Raw genomic sequence first — 16,678 nt, forward strand, 5'->3', positions numbered from 1 at the left:
TGATTCGATCCATTTTCGATAATAATAATTTGTTACGTGGGAAATTACTATGTTAGAACTTCAATTTCATAAATTACCGGCGAGGGACGCGTTCATCATATCTAATGCTTTCTTAAACTGCTCAGCCAGCCCAGGTTGTTCCCTCAGCGCTTGCGGTATAAGTTCTCTCCACCATTGATACCACTGTGTTACCTCTTCGAAATTAGGATGATGAGCAAGCCACGTCTGCAATATCTGAAGCCATTGAGGGAACATTTCATTTTCCAGTAATTGTGCCAGTAGCACGGGGGAAACCAGCTCCTGCCAGGCAAGCACCCACTTCAGCGGCTCGAGGTCTTGTTTACGAGGGTTAATGCGGAATTCATCGCGGAGTACAGAAGCGAGTCTGGGCATGATTGCCTTGATAAGTAGTAGCTCAAAGTCAGCGGGTTGAAAGACGGTATGCCATGGACGAAGAATAGAAAGTGCTTTTGTGTCTGACGGATGCCAGTTTTGAAGATATACGCTAAGTTTATGTCGGATTATGGCATAGAGTGGCTCCATTCGATCCTCTATATGGATGATATACGTTAAATCTTTAGTTAGGGGTGGGGAAGGGAAAAGGGAGAAGGAAAGGTGTTAATTTACCAAGGATAGGGAGCCATGGGTGAAGCCATCGGTCAATGTTCTGCTCTCTTCGCGGTTCCCAGTTGTTTACCTCGCGCGTTAGTTTGGGCATCACTAGTTGATCCAAAATGTTTTCATAAATAAATACTGGCAGCAATGGCGGCTGCCAGCACTCAAGGAGCGTGATTACGGGCTCAAAATCTCGAATATCCCACTCATTGCTAGATAACAATTAAAAGTAATGAATACTTGGAACTTGGAAGATCAGGGCTAGCAATAAGGCTAAGGAAGGTTACTTACTTTATGGCTGATCTAATCTTTGGTAGCCAAATACTATACATCATGCTCTCAAAAGGGGTCATTAACTGAGCATCTCTGAATAGATAATGATCGTTTGGCGTGAGTAAATGGCGCTCGTACAATAAACAAAGATATAGGCATACCTTTGTCGTCCAGGCACTTCGTCTAGATCCATCCCTAGCGGATCGTTCAGAATAGGTGTGGGTGGGTTGGTTCTGAGAAGAACTCGCCATTTCTGGAAGATATCGAGTGCGAGTGAGGGATCTTTGAGCGGCTCCCAATTGGCAAGCATCTGCTTTACCTGTCGAAGAGAGCATTAGAGTGAATAATGGGGCAAATAAACTTTTTAAAAAAAGGCTCTGGTTTCTTACCATGGGCGCCATCACGCTTATTACTAGAGAATCTAAGTGATATGATTCGTATTCTTCCATATAGTTGGTAATAATTTGACTAAATGGCTCTTCAAACAAGTCCATCGAGGGAGCCACAGCTGATTGCGCTAGCTTACTGATTCGTTCACATTCCTTAGCAAGATTCTTTAACTCGGCAGTACGTTTGATTTCTATAAAAAAAAGGTAAGGTAAAGTATTCTTCACCAAGCTATTCTAAAAAGTGTCAAAACTCACTTCTTGCTTCATTAGAGATAGACGCTTGAAGTCTATCCCGTTCCATCTCCATAAATTTCACTCGTTCTGCCTGAATACGTTTCTCACGTGTGAAGTTTTCAAGATCTGCCTGTGACATATCGACAATGAGACGCAAATTATGACGAAGCTCAGGTAAACGTGTCATGGTTTCAGGTGCCATCCATTGTGAGCGTATCTCGCTAACGGAGCCCAGCTCGCGAGCCTGTAAAAAATATAAAAATTGGTCAATTGTCTCTCAACCATATTTACGGTTATGTTACCTCTGGGCCTGTCATATCAATGATTCTGACTTGTGGTGCTATTTCTGGTTGTTGATCTGCCTCTTGCATAATTTCCTCCGCCGTCTTGTATTTAATTTTTGCTTTTGTTGCTCCAGCAGTTTTTTTCCATGCATTGGCCTTTGGTCTGACTGACACAAAGTGCTCGCCTTCATTCTCGTCCCCACTCACCTTTCCTCCTCTTCTCCTTCGCTCTTCTGCTAATGAAGACTTCGCTCTCTCCTTGGTGCTTCCAAACCCAATCCCAACCTTTTCAGGACGAAGCTGGACTTCAATAGGGCGCGCAATTCCCTCTCCACTCGAACCGAGGCCTTGACCCTCGCGCCATCCCATTTTTTGTAACATTTTTAGACCAAATCCCTTCGTGTGCCGTGAAAACGCTGCAAAATCCTTCTCTACAGGAGGAGTTGCAGAGCCGTCCCGTGTGACACCGTTGCCTAATCTCTTATTCGGGAGACGGGGTTTGTTGCGCTTATTCCCGAATTGCATTGTACGTAAAGTTTCCATGGAGGCATCTGAGCCAGGACTTGGGGTATCTGCTGGTCCTGAAGAAGCGAAGGCAGCTCGTCTACTCGAACTCTCGCCAAAACCTAGCCCGCCAGTTCTGACAAGGCGATCATGGTCCTCATCTGAACTGTAAGCATCCTCCTCATTAGTTGCAGATTCTTTTAATCCCCCAGAAACAAAGGAGACGCCCCTAGATAAAATATAATCCAGTGGTCATTTTCTCAGTCAATTTCGGCTGAAAATTTACAACGCTCTTACTTAGTCCAGGATGGTCTGTCGCTGAAGTCATCGTCAGAACGATCGGCAAAGATACCTAGCATAGCATCTTCTTTTGTAAATTTTCTTCGTTTTCTCTGATACCCACCTATGATCGGGCAAGATTGTTAAAAAATTAGAATGATTTTTCGTGTATTTTCTAGGCGTGTTGTTAGATAGCAGCTCAGTTAATCTTACCAAATCCTTCTGCATCCAGCGCAGCATCATGATCCATTATCTTGAAATCTTCCATTTCTCTGTCCACTTCCTCCTCAGAGGAATCAGCTGTGTCATTAATACCATATTTTTTTCGAGACATTGCTGTTAAAAGTTATTAAATTTGGTTTTTGGATCTCGGTATAGAATACCTTGAATGTGTGGCTTATAAATTAATAAGATGGTAAAAATGTGTCGCCTTTGAAATGGGAGAAAAAAATTGGCATCTCAAAAGGGTGTCTTATTTCTGTGAGTTTAAGGCTAGTATCCTAAGTGCATTATATTATGCGTCAAGCTGTATGCTTCTTTCTTCACATGTACAGCGAGTTTCTATCGATTGGAAATAGAGAAATGAAGGCTCTTTAACATTTCCTTCCAAAGAAAAATTATTCGTCCAGAGTATATTTAATATTTATATTGCAATTATACCCAATACACCTTGGGGCATGGGCAATACTCGATTTTTAAATCCAGAAGTCCTTAATTTCAAATTATTGCTCTAATAGTGCTTGACAAAACTATGTGTGCTAATTCTCCCGCTATGATGAAAAGAAGCAACAGGGATGAGGGCTTAAGCTTAATATTAGAACACACGCGTTTTTCCAAGATGATCATCTATTACAAATTTCCAGGGGATGGCTTTACACAAGTATTTCCATTTTCTTAAAAGCACGTTACGGCAAGGAAAAATGAGCCAAGTAGAGGGAGAAAAAAAAAAAATAGTCGTCGCGATGTCTAAAAGTACACGAGTAAAATAAACATTAAAAAGTTTTCCTATGTAGAATATATGAAAAAGGGTTATTGCTCTTCATAGGGCGAATGATGTATGAAATATTTCAAAAAGTCGACCAGGACCAATCCAGCGGAACAGAAGGTGTGGGGTTCACATGAGGGTCCACTGCATATCATGATTTATATTGAGTTCAATGCAATATCCTCGTAGAAGGCAAAATAAGATAACTCACCCATATATCGATTCACGTTTATATTTTTTGGTTCCGGACTCTTTCTTTCTCCTTCTGCAACCATTCCATTTTCTTCCTCATCCAATTTTCTTTCATTAATATTAAGTTCACTGTCAACTAAAGATGTTGGCTTATCATCTGCCTGAAGATCTAGGTAGCATCGATCACATACGCGACTAAGCTGCCCGCGCGGGTGTGGTTGAGCGTGCTGGTCGAGGGGGAAATATTTTTTGCAGTGTCGAGAACAAAATATATCGCCGCAGCTATGCAAAAAGTATTGAAAATATATGTTATTCACGTTAGAGGGGGAATGTGATCTTGACAATGTTCTACCGTCGACAGTGATGCCGCCGCTCCAGCAGCCAAAAATGCACTCTACAATACGGCATCCCACATTTTCGCGCCTCTGAATCAGGCTAAAGTGTGGACTCTGATTTAACTCTAGCAGTATAAAATCTAGATTGCATTACTTGCCTTCCAATGTTCACGTGAGGGTGGTCCGATGATTTCTTCATTTGTATTATCATTCATGGCCTCGGGATCAACACCTTTCAACTTACTCGAATCTCGGCTACCTTCACCTCCCTCATTTTCCTCTGCTATCACAGGTCTATCGCTAATATTAGCGTTTAAAGTCCCATAAGTTGGGTGTTGGGGCCTTTGTTTACGAGTGAGGGAGTAGATGTCCGTGTGGTGATGCATCCCTCAGTACACTGATGAAACGAGGCTAGATATTATGAAAAGAATCGAGGCAAAATTAAATGGGGATGACGTCACGGAAGGTATAATTTTAACATTAGATCCTTGATGGTGGTGAAAACGATTATTTGTCAGGGTTAATGGAGAAGTCAAAATAGACTTAAATACATAAGATGACGGGAGAAAAGGGAGGTACAGAATTACGCAAGATAACTGACAGATAAAAAAAAAATGGAGTAGGTGCCATAATAGGGGAGGGCTAAAGGAAAAACATAAGAAAAAAAGAAAAAAAAAAAATGCAATAATATCGTGACAATGTATAAAATTTTATCAATAAAAAAGGAATTGGGGAAATTAAGAGCATAGAATTAGAAAATAAGCTTAGTGCGTCCTCTTGTGATACATGTCGAGGGTAGACTATTGTAAAAAAAGGATGGTGGTGATAAGTAAAAGGAACTCGAGGCTATATCAAGCATATTAAAGAGGTACCTTGAATGGGTCGGACATCCCACCTGGACCATATCCACTGCTGCTCACCTCCTCTTCATCCCATCCACTACGCCTTCTTCTCCTTAAAAACTTCACGGCTGCAAATGCAACAGCACCTAATACAATCACGCCCCCAACTGTAGAGACAGCAATAATGATAGCGCGTGTTCTTGACCCACTTGAATCGTCATTTGGACTAGGCACAAGCGAACCGGTAGGAGCAGTTCGGGTGCTAGTGGAGGAGACAGGAATCGTAGATGTGGGAGAAGTTGGGTTGATAATGGTGGTAGAAGTAGAGGTGGATGGAGTGGTGGGCACCGGGCTTGTGGTTGAAGAAGGTGGGGCGCTAGATGTAACTGGATCCGAGGACGTTACCGGCGGGGAACTGCTAGATGGGGGATTCGAAGAAGTGGGGGGATCGGTTGTAACAGGGGGTGTTGTAGAAGAGGGTGGGGTGGTGGTGGGAGGAGGGGTCGTGGTCGACGGAGGTCTAGTAGTGGGGGGTTCAGGATCGGTGGGCCTAGGAGACGGCGAGGGCTGGTTAGGGGGGTTGTTGCCTTGGCGTTTCTCTAGAGCGCTCGCCCATCCTAGCAAAACTGCATATATGAACACTATAAGCACGAGTTTCAACTGCATCGGGGCGGAAAAGTCTCCGGTAGTCGATTAAAGATTAGGCTTGTGAAGAACGACTGGAACTATTTGTTCGATACTGAACAGTGTGTAAAACGGAAATAAAAGAGGTTAAAACAGAGAGATAAAAAAAGCGGACAAGAGGCGGAAAATAGGGGCGGAGAAACAATTCCATGGAAAATGAAGAGGTATGATCAAGGTGGCTAAACTGCCCTCAAAAGAAATTCCATTGGTGCGCGCTCGATTACTTGCGATCATTTGATGTTTATATTAGTTCCAAATAAACCAAAAAGGCAAAGGACATTCTTTCCTCCAAACCCTTCGTATGAAAAAGTGCTAATTTATATAAGCAAAAAAAATAAAAATAAAATAAAATAGAGTAAGGGGGATTTTAGAACATTAGACAAAGGTCAATCAGTACACACAGTAAGAGTAAAATAGAAGTTCAGGCAGAAGTAGAAGAGAACGTACAACTAGCATGCATATATATAAGAGGCCAAGACAAAAGGGCTTTGGATAGGGAAGTTTCGCAGAAGCTCTTTTTAACTTGCTTCGTTCAACCGCATCAATGTCAATACCGCATCCATGGTGTGTTCCTTGTGCTCCTTTTCATCCGTCCCAGCGACAGCGTCCGCCTCGGGATTTGCGGCTGTATTTTCTGCATTTGCGTCCATTTTCTCGGCGGCCCCATTACTGTTGTCTCCATTAGCTATACCGTTCCGCCCACGAGCACTTTCTGTTGCCAGAGCGGCGGCAAGAGCCGCAACCATCAACCGGTCATTCTTGCCAGCAACCTGAGCCAATTGATGCAAGCGTGCCATCAAGGCATCCTGATTCTCGGTACTTGCCACGTTTCCACTGGAGGCCGCCTCTCCGCCTTCGCCGCTGTTAGTGATTCTATCTCCAGAACCTTCATTGCCCTCGCGCAAAAGGCTTTTCAATATCATATGACTAAAGCCGGATCTCTCGCCCTTTCCGTCCTCAGCGCCGTTCATCATATTTCCACCGGCAGAGAGTTCGCCGACTGAAGTAGGTGTAAGAGATGGAATACCCGAGTGTTGCGGTGTGTGTTGTACAGCTCCCTCGATTGCTTGCCGGCGCCTCTCTTTGTCTTGACGCTTACTACGCCGCTTAGAGAATTCGGTCTCGATCCAACGACGTTTTTCCTCTGTGTCTTCTTTCCCGAAGATCTTATTCGCTCGCTTATTAACCCTGCATCGCAGATCATTGTCCTTGTCTATAAATCGATGGTTGTCAGCGATCATCCTTGATCAAGATTGGGGCTCCAGGGAAAAAGAGAAAACTTACTTCTTTCTTCATTCAATTCCCTCCAGCGCTTTTTTCGCTCTCGATTCTCTTGTCGAATTTTCTCAATGTCTATAGGCCGTTTAGAGCCGGTTAGATGCTCGCTTGTGTTCATTGCTCCGTTCTGAGCGACTGGCACCATCCCAGGGTGTGCGGTCCAAGATGAAAATGAAGCGAAAATAAGCACTAGATTCAAAGAGCCTACTTGAAGAGCGTCCCCTTTCTAAAATGTGTAGTTCAAAGCCCTAGTAAAAATGGACGGGGAGATGAGATTCAGAGAGAGCCGCTGGGGGGGATGGCGGATTCGGGGGGAGGAAACTTACTCTTGTAAAAGGTTGAGATGCAGATACTCGATTTCTCTGGAAATGGATCGCAGGATATTTATCAGAGAACAGCGGGGGAGAGAGCGGTGGGGGAAAATGCCCTCAAGGCAATATCAACTGGAGAAAAAGAGGAAGAAAAAAATCCTCGGTGGGCGCGAGAGAAAAAAAAACATCGCAGTCCAGCAGGGGACAGGATTTGTGACCGGTGATTGGTTTAGAAGTCACAAGCCAAAACTAATAGGAAATTGATAAATTGAATAAATCAAAAAATGCGGAACTTCCTATTCCCTACTTGAGAGGCGCGTACAAATGGGCCGCAGCAACTCCACGGCGGTTAGAGGGAGCGATTCTTTCATTCCACCGACGCTGGCTGCCGTTAACCCATCGATACGGCATGGAAGCCCACCCACCTCCAGTAAGCTAAGCTGCTACTGACTGGAGCTGACCGCAGCGCAAAGCTAAACTCCAAAAGCAAATCTCATAGAATTCAGCGGGTTCCTTGATTCAACAGTGCGGACGGACTCGGATCAGGAGGGCGCCGTTCCACGTAGGAGCCGGAGAATTCAAGCGCGCTCTCTCCAGAGATCATTCAGAGGACGCCTTGCCTTCGTGCAGAGACTCGGAGTGGCTGTTAATCCGCTTCTCAACCTAAATCGGTGGCCAAATCTTACCGGGGACGGATGAATTTGGGCAGTCAAGGCTTTTCAACCCTTCTCGGGTTTCGAGCTCGTTTTCTAAGCTAATCATTCCCCGATCACCGCCCGGCCTCTTATCTCTCTGTAATCATAACATATATCTTGTTTTACACCTTGTCATAAAATTAAAAAAGCATTCTGAACAATTTGTATGAGAGATGTGTTCCAAATCGTTGCAAATCGCCAAAGAAATTGACACCGCCCGCTGTAATGGCGAGTGGGACGCCATCCCTGACTTGGTGCGGCGCTATTCGAAGCGTAAATCAGCTGACACATGTAATTGAATATGTCCACCTATCCTTTACCTTCTAATGTACTTACCCCTTCATACTTTAGTCTTTTCGGATCTGATAACTTTAGAACACGAAATCGTCAATCAAATTCAATTGCATATCAAATCGCAGAATTTTACTTATGAGGGATGGGAGAAAGACGATCAACAGCATATATCTTTGACGCCCAGAGTTCCAGCTAACCTACTAAGAGAGGCTATTGAGAAATTAAAGAAAAAACTCAAATCGACAAAAAATGAAGAGCAAAAACATGTAATAGTTGTCTATATGCTATGTGAATTTTCTAAATTTCAAGGCTAATTTTTTTCGGCGACAGAGCTTGTTATTACTACTTTCAAGGGCATATTATGCGATAGGGAGCTGGAGGGAAACGCGAGAATGTCTATCAGTGTCTCGGACAGGGGGGTTGAGTTTGAAGGGATATGATCTTGTATTGAAAGTGCAAGAGCTAGCAATGAAAGGTAGAAATGGGGAGTCTACTCAGTCGTATTGTATTTAGCTTATACTGGTTATATTTTGCAAGGAACTGCGTTTGAGATGATGAATGATCCTCTCAGAGCAACAGAGTGCTATGATGCCATTCCTGCTCTCCTTCAATACCCTTCTGACCCCATAGCATCCGATCAGCTTATGGCTTGGATTGAAGAGGGCTTGTATCGGTCCCCTTTTCTTTATCTTCGCATGGGAAATTCTACGGGTGCACTAGAGGCTTTTCGGACCTATTTTGAACATTCGGAAAATTGGCCTTTAACCTTCCGCATATATAAGCGCTTAGCGATATTGAGGCACTATGCCCGTAGTTTGGGAGATACTTATCGTACTGGAGAATATTGCCCACCTTCAGAAAATTTAAGGGTCCATCTACGATCAAAAATGAGCATGAAAGCTCGAACAGAGAAAGAGGACATTCATGAACTGGCACGAGTGGAATTCATTCGTGTGCATGACGTATATGCCAACCTGGTGTTTGCCTGCACTCCAGTTCCAAGGGCAGGCGAGATAAATGTGCAGGTGATGGAAATGGTGGATCGAGTTGCAAGCGACTGGGAGCTCCTTGGTAGAGGGTGTGACGAGATGGAATTACGGCACGTGGTGGATATATTGTATCGGTCGACCGAGAAAGTATTTAATTCGCCAAGAGTGATGCGAAATCTTGCCCGGATGCTACACCGCCTTGGAGAATTCTCAGATTGCATAAGAATAATGGATGTTTATTTAGCAGTAGCAGGGATGAGAGAAGTTGTATGCGGCGTCGGCGTTTGCATAGAGGAGGTGCATCTTCATGAAAGCAGTGAACCACCTCGCGAAGTGGTCAAAGTGCTCTTGTTGGGTTGCCATTTACTGGCCCACAAACTCATTCATGGGGAAAAGTGTCTCCAGTATGCAAAGAAGGCCTATGCATTATGCAAGGGAGAGGCATCTTTGAAGGACTTGAAAGAAAAAGTGCTGAGATATCTGGCCGCCGGATACGGCATTCTTGCGAATAACTCGACAGATCCAGAGCAACGTTCCACTTTTAGACAGGAAGCAATTATAGCTTTAGAAGAAGCGATCAAAGCTGGTGGTAGTTGGCAGGCACAGTATCAGCTAGCATTGCAGCATGCAGAGGCAAGAGATATTCCCCTTGCAATTCAAGTAGTGCGAGAGGCTCTCTCCACACAGCCACACTGTATTCCTGCTTGGCATCTTTTAGTGTTACTCTTTTCTTGTTCCTGCCAGGATGACTTAGAAGGAGCACTACGGTTTTGCAATATTGCCCTCAGCGAAGCTGAAGCTCAGTTAGAAAGCACCGATATCGATGCATCGACAATATACGAAGTCGACCAGAGTCACATTGACATGGAGATATTTTCTTTGCGATTGACAGAGACACTGCTTCTTAGTAAACTGCGTGGCCCTGCACAGACACTCCTTCATCTTCGTATACTCTTCGCACTCTATGCGCGAGTGTTCTCTTTCACAGACTCGAATGCCCAAGCAGGGGAAAACCTGCTCAATAAGGGCGTGGCGGAAAATCTAACTGGGAAAAATCAATATCCTCAGTCTCAGCTCCCCACATCCCCCACAAAAATTGATGCCCAAGCGAATGGCCAATTGCGAAATAGCGATCGTGGCGAGCACGCAAGTGCACGACTAAGCTTTAGTAAACTAAGTTCATTGGCAGGCCAAAAGAAGAAGAAAAAGGCAATGGACAATGCTGACAAGGCAGAATCGAATATGGCTCCAGGGAAAGAACGCCTTGATAACCGCCCTACTGCCCATTTTACTTCATCAGATCCCTCTAGCCTACCTAGCGACTCTCGGAAATTTTCATCTCACTCCAACCCTTCCGAACGCAAAGAAGTCGAAGCAAATCGGTTATTGCGCGAATACTCATGTGAAGTGCTAAGTCGGTTGTGGTTGATATCTGCGGAAGCCTTTCGGCGGCTAGAGAGAATGGACGAAGCACAAAAGGCGGTAGAAGAAGCAGCGAGATGCTTTTCGAGTGTAGGTGAGAGTGCAGACGTGTGGCACGAGTCCGGTAAACTTATGGCCGCTCAAAAAAATTATCCAATGGCAATAAAAGCCCTCCACAAAGCCTTGGCTCTGGATCCGAATCATGTTGGGACTAAAGTCTGCCTAGCGGAGGTTTATATAGCAATGTCACGAGAGAAAGAAACACACGGCATTCATGAACGAAAGTTTCCGGAAGATGTCAACAATCCAAAAGAAAAGGAGGAATTAGAAGAGAAAGCCGACGAGAAAAGTCGGAGAGGATTGAAGGTCAGCCCTGCTACCAGTGGGATGATGCTTGCGGAGGGCTTGCTTGAGAGTACTACAAAAGGGACTGGGTGGGATTCGGTTGAAGGCTGGATGCTACTTGCGCGCTGTCTCGAGTGGACTGGCCGTGTTGAGGAGGCCAAACACTGCTTGTTTTATGCACTTGACTTAGACGCTGCGAGGCCTGTGCGACCATTTTCTGTACTACCACGATCTGTATAAGCGTAAATACAAGACAATTACTTACTCCATTAGGTGACCTGAAGTTATAGAATCCAAGTTTTGGATTAATTCATTGTTATTCTTAATTTATCAATTCATGTGAATTAGAACCATGATGTAATTTTCCTTTGCCTTTATGCTTGTATATAATATAACTATTTAAAGGTGTACTAGCTCCCTTAACCTATCATCTTTGCGCACGAAGGAGAACGAGCGTAGCGGGACTAAAATCAACCCTTTCCTTTCGCACAATGCAGAGAAGTCTGTGGAATAGTTGCGCGGATTTACAATTTGCTTGAACAATTGCAGCGACTCTAAATTAGGTGTGGATTCGTCAATCCCAGTTATATGTAATTTGTATGAAAAAAGGTTTGAAAACCGAGCAGATAAAGTCCTCTTAGATCCAAAAGTGCTATATGATAGGAGTTGCTTCCATTTACTTGCAATCATGCAATCATGTAATAGGGGCATTTATCTGTCAAATATGTGTAGGCATAAGTTCTTCAGGATGCGCCCTCAACTAGGTTTTTCGATTAACTAGCAAACGGTCGTTGAAAGAATTTATTGGATTGGTCCATTTTACGCGTCTATTATCCAAGTTCTTCAAAAAATCCTATATGGAGGGTACAGGCAAAAAAAGCACAACTTATCACTTTATTATTTATCACTATTATATGCAATGCTCTTAAAAATAAGTGAAAAAAAGGGGAGAGGAAGGGGGAATCTATTTCTGCGGAAAAGTATTGGACTAAGACATATCCTTAGAGAAGTCTGATGCCTTTGACGCGGCTTTCTTCCCTTTTTTGTGCGCTTGTTTGTGCTTGTGTTTGCGGTGATGGCTGTGATGTTTCTTATGCTTCACGGGGTTGTCGGGTTGAGGAACACTCGTAGCGGTTGGGACTGGAACAGCATTTGAGGGAGCAGGAGTCTCTTTTGGATTTTTGCTAATGGAGGCAAAAGAGGTGATATCATGAATATCAAGGTAAAGACGCTTTAAATATAGGGCCTCTGTTTACATTTGAATAAGCCCGTTCAAATCTGGAAGCATAAGTCCTTGAATGTTGATTTCTCTCCGTGAGGGAGGAGGCGCGGCCCTACAGGTGGTTACTAGCGCAGCTAGAAATACAATCCCGATGAACTTCATCTCTTGAATATAGAGCACTATTCGAAGGTTTCTACTAAATATATGTAAGGGTTGGGGGTGGATTTTGTGAAAATAGGAGAGGCACTAGTGGGCTAAGGAAGATAAGAGGCCTACGAGTATTGACGAGAAAAGGATTTGGCACAAAGTGAAATTTACCTGAACATTTCATGGGCAGAAAAGATAGAGTTTATATACCATCTCTCGAAGAAAGGCCATACTAAGCAAAAATCAGCAGCACAGTGCTTTACAGAATATGCATGAAGGCGATCCAGAGGATTTTCGGCTCCGCGCACACTATTTTTTTTTTAACTCGAGCGCACGGATATAATCCTGAGCATAGTCCCAAATTGACATTTAATTTGAGGTCGCCTGATTTGTAGCTAAAGCGCACGGATTTGTTTTATTTTCATCATTTGAGGAAACCCCACAGACAAAAATAGGATCCTAGGTTAAATCTAAAGAAAAAAAAACAAATTGCTTTAAAAAGACATAAAAAAGGTAAATAGGAAGTCGTATAATAATTTAAATATAAGTTGGTGTATAATAAATAAGTGTGAGATCAATGAAAAAGGAAATATAAATCTATCGCTTCTGCTTATTCTACAATTGCGAGAGATAGTCCAACACACTTGGAATAACACTCTGCGACTTGAGCATCACCTCCTCCCACTCTTTTGCTGGAATCGACAAGCTTGTAATGGCCCCGCCCGCTCCAATGGAAATTTCTACGTATAATGACGAAAACATTAGCCTATAAGCATAGTGCAATTCAACAAACTCATCAACCCTATCTACCCTTCTTTTCCTCATTCACTACTCCGGTTCTTATCACTACACAGAAATCCGATTCACCCACTTTACCGTCCTTACTAAAGGAAAGAAAACCAAGGCAGCCCGAGTAGACGCCACGTGGACGATGATGCTCCAATTCGTCAAGAAGTTGAACGGAGCGTAACTTTGGTGCCCCTGTCATGGATCCTATAAAAAGGCAGAAATTTGTACCAGTTTTTTAGGAAAAAAATCTATAGATTTTAATTGTTTACCAGGTGGGAAACAATTTCTGATTGCCTGGACCGCATCTATTCCCTCCTTCAAGGGACCACGCACAGTTGTCACCATTTGGTGTACTGTCTCATACGATTCTATCCCAAAGAGAGTACTAACATGCACTTTTTTGGGATCACAAAAATGGGATAGATCATTCCGTATCAAATCTACAATCTAATTGAGAGGGGGGAGGGGAAATATGGTTGTATGAATATTGGCAAAGTAGTGAGCTCAAATCAATAAATTTATGGGTAGTTACCATAAGATTCTCCGCTCTTTCTTTCACATCTCCCCATAGATTCCATTTCCGACGCTCATCTACCAATTTTCTAATTTTTTCACAGCCTATACCTTTATCACAAACAACCCCCTCACTCTCGCAAAAACATCCCTTGGCGACGGCAATCGTCCCCTTTATAGGCTTCATCTCCGCCCATCCATCAGCGTTCACGCGGAAGAATCTCTCGGGGGAAGAACATAGCACACGGACACCGGCAGCAAAAGTGAGGTAAGCGGAGAAAGGAGCAGGATTCCGCTGACGTAGTAGTAGGAAAAGCTCGTGAGTCGAAATCGGAAGCGAGGAACGAAAGCGTGTTGTTTGACAGAGTTCATAACTCTCTCCTTCGTGGATATAACTTAGAGATTTTCGAATAGCAGCCAGATATTCGGATTCGGTAAGATCAGGGCTAAAATTGGGTATATGGCTGCTCGAAGGATTACGCAGCTTGTTAGGATAATACACGGAATTTTCTCGAGGTATCTGCTTATTCTGCAACATTTTTAAATTGCTTCCGATTGACTGCATCCATTCTTCTGCCTCCTGACCCAATAGGCCTATATTCTCTATTTTCGGTCGACAACTACGATTATTTCCGATTTCCTCTACACCATGTTCTTCTGCGACCAGACATATGGCCCATATTATATTTTCCGTACGATCAAATGCGAGGAAGCGGTTGATTAGATGAAATGCAGCATCAGGCTCTTGCTGGCAGGTCCTACAGTCTTCAGCCGAGTTTGAGCATCGGTGCTTGTCAGAGGGTGTGTATCCCGGAAGAGATTCACACTTCATTTCGTAACCAAAATAACCGATGAGTCCACCTTGGAATGCATGCGGGTAAATATCAGCACCAGGCGCAGAAGTGATCTGGAGACTCGACATTAGTTCTGAGCAAAAGTCAAAAAAGGATTCATTTCGAGGAAGTGATATTCTGCCATCCGGTTGAGATGAGTTATAGTATTTCAGATACACTGTACGATGTTGGGTTGAGTAGGTTAACGATGAGTGTGGGTCGAGACTAAGATAAGATACTCGAGAAGATTGAGAGGATTTCTATAATAAGAAGTTCATTTAGAAATAGTTCGAGATATGCTAATAATTAAATAAATATACATTAGGGCTATCTAGCCATGCAATTTTGGCTTGCTCTGGTATCCGTTTTTGGCGAACCATATGTGTGAAAAATGTGTCAGTGTCGCACCAGAGGCCCTCGAATTTCTTAACACGCATGCTGAGCTTGGGCTTTTCGCTATGAATACTAGGGAGTTGAAGCGGAATGGAAGGCGCGAGAACGGATATTGAGCGTATTGAATTTGGAAGAGGGCCATTGTTAAATGTGCGCCCGCTCTGTTTAACAATATTAGATATCAGCCCACGTTTGTGAAGTTAGCTGATATGACTTTTACCTTAGTCACATAGTCTATCGTTAGTTCGTGAAAGCGCGTCATCATCAGCTTTCCATATTCGGTGCATATGGACTAAAAGAGGAGTTGATGAGTAGTTGAAAATAATAATCGTAAAAAAATGCTATTTACCTCGGGGTGAAACTGGACCCCCCAAATTGGCTTCCATGCGTGTTGAATACCCATGATTGTCTTCAACTTTTTTGTAGTGTTTTTCTCTATGTCTTCTCGTTTGATCTCATGCCCAGCACGTATAACTTCTTCTTGCAATTTTTGCATATCCTCGTCGTCCTCGTAGCACCAAGCAGTCACTAGTAATTCGGGTGGTAGTTCTGATATAAACGAAATATGTCAACTCCAACTATGCAGCCATTCTAGGTATTTCACTACCTTCCCAATCGACTACTAAAGAGTGATATCGCACCGCCCAGAATGTCGAAGGCACTCCCTCAAATAGTTTCCCTTCTTTTTCACAAAATATTTGAGATAGTCGACCATGCATAATACGACTAGCATGAGTAATCTACCAAAATAGGATTATGAAGGAATTGTCTAAGAATAATCATCTTTCTGCAAAAAGTACCTTTCCTCCAAACGCCGCTGCAATACCTTGATGGCCAAGGCAAACACCAAGAACAGGAATAAGATTCGTAGGTTCATAAGCTTGCCATTCCAATAGTTGCTTGCATATGCCAAAATCCTATTAAAGAAAATTATATTAAAGAGTTTACAAGCAATAGTTTCCTAAATATTTTTTTTACTGCAATATGTTCAGGACGACCAGGTCCAGGCGAAATTATCACATTGTCAAAATATGGTAAGATTTCTGTACGAAACATCTTCCTAAAAACTCAAAGATTAATTACTGAACGAAAAAATGATTAATTTAACTCTGATAAAAATTTACCAATTAAATTGATCGTTCCGAATTACAACTACATTTTCCGAGTCCAACAGATGTAAAAGATTAAAGGTGTAAGAATCATAGTTGTCTATGATGAGGGTAACCGGCTTCTGCCTCATCTTCAAAACTTCTCTTGAGGATGAACTTTCTAACCCCCTTTTATCGATAAATTTACAATCAATTGTGACTTGGAAATTCTGAGCTGCAATATCATTGACAGGTGCCACAGTTAAATTACAGTCAATAGAGAAAAAAGTTTTCATTGTCTTGAATAACATCTATATAATTGGTCAATCAGCACTTCTAAATATATAGGTAAAAACTATAACAGAAACTGAAAAGTTAAGTATATAGCTTCAAAGCTCAACTATAATCGAATAATTTAAAATCTATTTTGTAGGAGCAACGAACAATTTCGATCAATGTTTAATAATTATAATAAAATTAAAATTTATTTAATAATAGGAATTTTAGGATCAATTCAAGATAAAAGTCAAACACAATAAACACAATAAACGAAAAAAAAATACAAGCCTTAAAAATTAATTATTTTGCATTAAAAAGATTATACATTCATTTCATAATCATATGGAGTAGTAGTGCATACTGCCAAACATTCAGTAGCAGTTGGATCGCACTTCTTTTTAGCTGTTACAGTGACGGTTGTATAGACAATTTTAGGGGTAGGGCAATCTGTACGGCTAAATGGA

At 42.7% G+C, this 16,678-nt stretch overlaps 8 protein-coding genes across 8 annotated transcripts; 2 read left to right on the plus strand and 6 right to left on the minus strand.

Moving 5' to 3' along the window:
• Window positions 1–66: 66 nt before the first annotated feature.
• Window positions 67–2,912, minus strand: VTP21DRAFT_9450 (uncharacterized protein; the record flags this gene model as incomplete). Its single annotated transcript, XM_069400408.1, has 9 exons — window positions 67–551; window positions 628–827; window positions 907–981; window positions 1,050–1,207; window positions 1,278–1,468; window positions 1,533–1,755; window positions 1,814–2,528; window positions 2,597–2,702; window positions 2,792–2,912. 9 exons carry the CDS (start codon window positions 2,910–2,912, stop codon window positions 67–69), a joined length of 2,274 nt encoding a protein of 757 aa, XP_069254337.1.
• Window positions 2,913–3,645: 733 nt separating this feature from the next.
• VTP21DRAFT_9451 (uncharacterized protein) lies at window positions 3,646–4,476 on the minus strand (the record flags this gene model as incomplete). The annotated part of the gene is made up of 4 exons (XM_069400409.1): window positions 3,646–3,707; window positions 3,775–4,037; window positions 4,108–4,190; window positions 4,249–4,476. 4 exons carry the CDS (start codon window positions 4,474–4,476, stop codon window positions 3,646–3,648), a joined length of 636 nt encoding a protein of 211 aa, XP_069254338.1.
• Window positions 4,477–4,854: 378 nt separating this feature from the next.
• VTP21DRAFT_9452 (uncharacterized protein) lies at window positions 4,855–5,598 on the minus strand (the record flags this gene model as incomplete). Its single annotated transcript, XM_069400410.1, has 2 exons — window positions 4,855–4,890; window positions 4,963–5,598. 2 exons carry the CDS (start codon window positions 5,596–5,598, stop codon window positions 4,855–4,857), a joined length of 672 nt encoding a protein of 223 aa, XP_069254339.1.
• A 536-nt stretch (window positions 5,599–6,134) lies between these two features.
• On the minus strand, window positions 6,135–7,039 carry VTP21DRAFT_9453 (uncharacterized protein; the record flags this gene model as incomplete). Its single annotated transcript, XM_069400411.1, has 2 exons — window positions 6,135–6,829; window positions 6,901–7,039. The coding sequence occupies 2 exons, from the start codon at window positions 7,037–7,039 to the stop codon at window positions 6,135–6,137; spliced, it is 834 nt and encodes a 277-aa protein (XP_069254340.1).
• Window positions 7,040–7,529: 490 nt separating this feature from the next.
• On the plus strand, window positions 7,530–7,904 carry VTP21DRAFT_9454 (uncharacterized protein; the record flags this gene model as incomplete). The annotated part of the gene is made up of 2 exons (XM_069400412.1): window positions 7,530–7,635; window positions 7,705–7,904. 2 exons carry the CDS (start codon window positions 7,530–7,532, stop codon window positions 7,902–7,904), a joined length of 306 nt encoding a protein of 101 aa, XP_069254341.1.
• A 169-nt stretch (window positions 7,905–8,073) lies between these two features.
• VTP21DRAFT_9455 (uncharacterized protein) lies at window positions 8,074–11,190 on the plus strand (the record flags this gene model as incomplete). Its single annotated transcript, XM_069400413.1, has 4 exons — window positions 8,074–8,191; window positions 8,252–8,460; window positions 8,525–8,669; window positions 8,732–11,190. 4 exons carry the CDS (start codon window positions 8,074–8,076, stop codon window positions 11,188–11,190), a joined length of 2,931 nt encoding a protein of 976 aa, XP_069254342.1.
• A 748-nt stretch (window positions 11,191–11,938) lies between these two features.
• Window positions 11,939–12,334, minus strand: VTP21DRAFT_9456 (uncharacterized protein; the record flags this gene model as incomplete). The annotated part of the gene is made up of 2 exons (XM_069400414.1): window positions 11,939–12,134; window positions 12,207–12,334. The coding sequence occupies 2 exons, from the start codon at window positions 12,332–12,334 to the stop codon at window positions 11,939–11,941; spliced, it is 324 nt and encodes a 107-aa protein (XP_069254343.1).
• A 600-nt stretch (window positions 12,335–12,934) lies between these two features.
• On the minus strand, window positions 12,935–16,087 carry VTP21DRAFT_9457 (uncharacterized protein; the record flags this gene model as incomplete). Its single annotated transcript, XM_069400415.1, has 11 exons — window positions 12,935–13,059; window positions 13,130–13,312; window positions 13,378–13,555; window positions 13,641–14,714; window positions 14,775–15,008; window positions 15,068–15,139; window positions 15,197–15,396; window positions 15,455–15,587; window positions 15,648–15,764; window positions 15,826–15,907; window positions 15,972–16,087. 11 exons carry the CDS (start codon window positions 16,085–16,087, stop codon window positions 12,935–12,937), a joined length of 2,514 nt encoding a protein of 837 aa, XP_069254344.1.
• Between the last annotated feature and the right edge of the window lie 591 nt (window positions 16,088–16,678).

Source organism: Calcarisporiella thermophila (genome assembly GCF_041956535.1).
Source record: "Calcarisporiella thermophila strain CBS 279.70 unplaced genomic scaffold VTP21scaffold_5, whole genome shotgun sequence".
NCBI lineage: Eukaryota > Fungi > Calcarisporiellomycota > Calcarisporiellomycetes > Calcarisporiellales > Calcarisporiellaceae > Calcarisporiella > Calcarisporiella thermophila.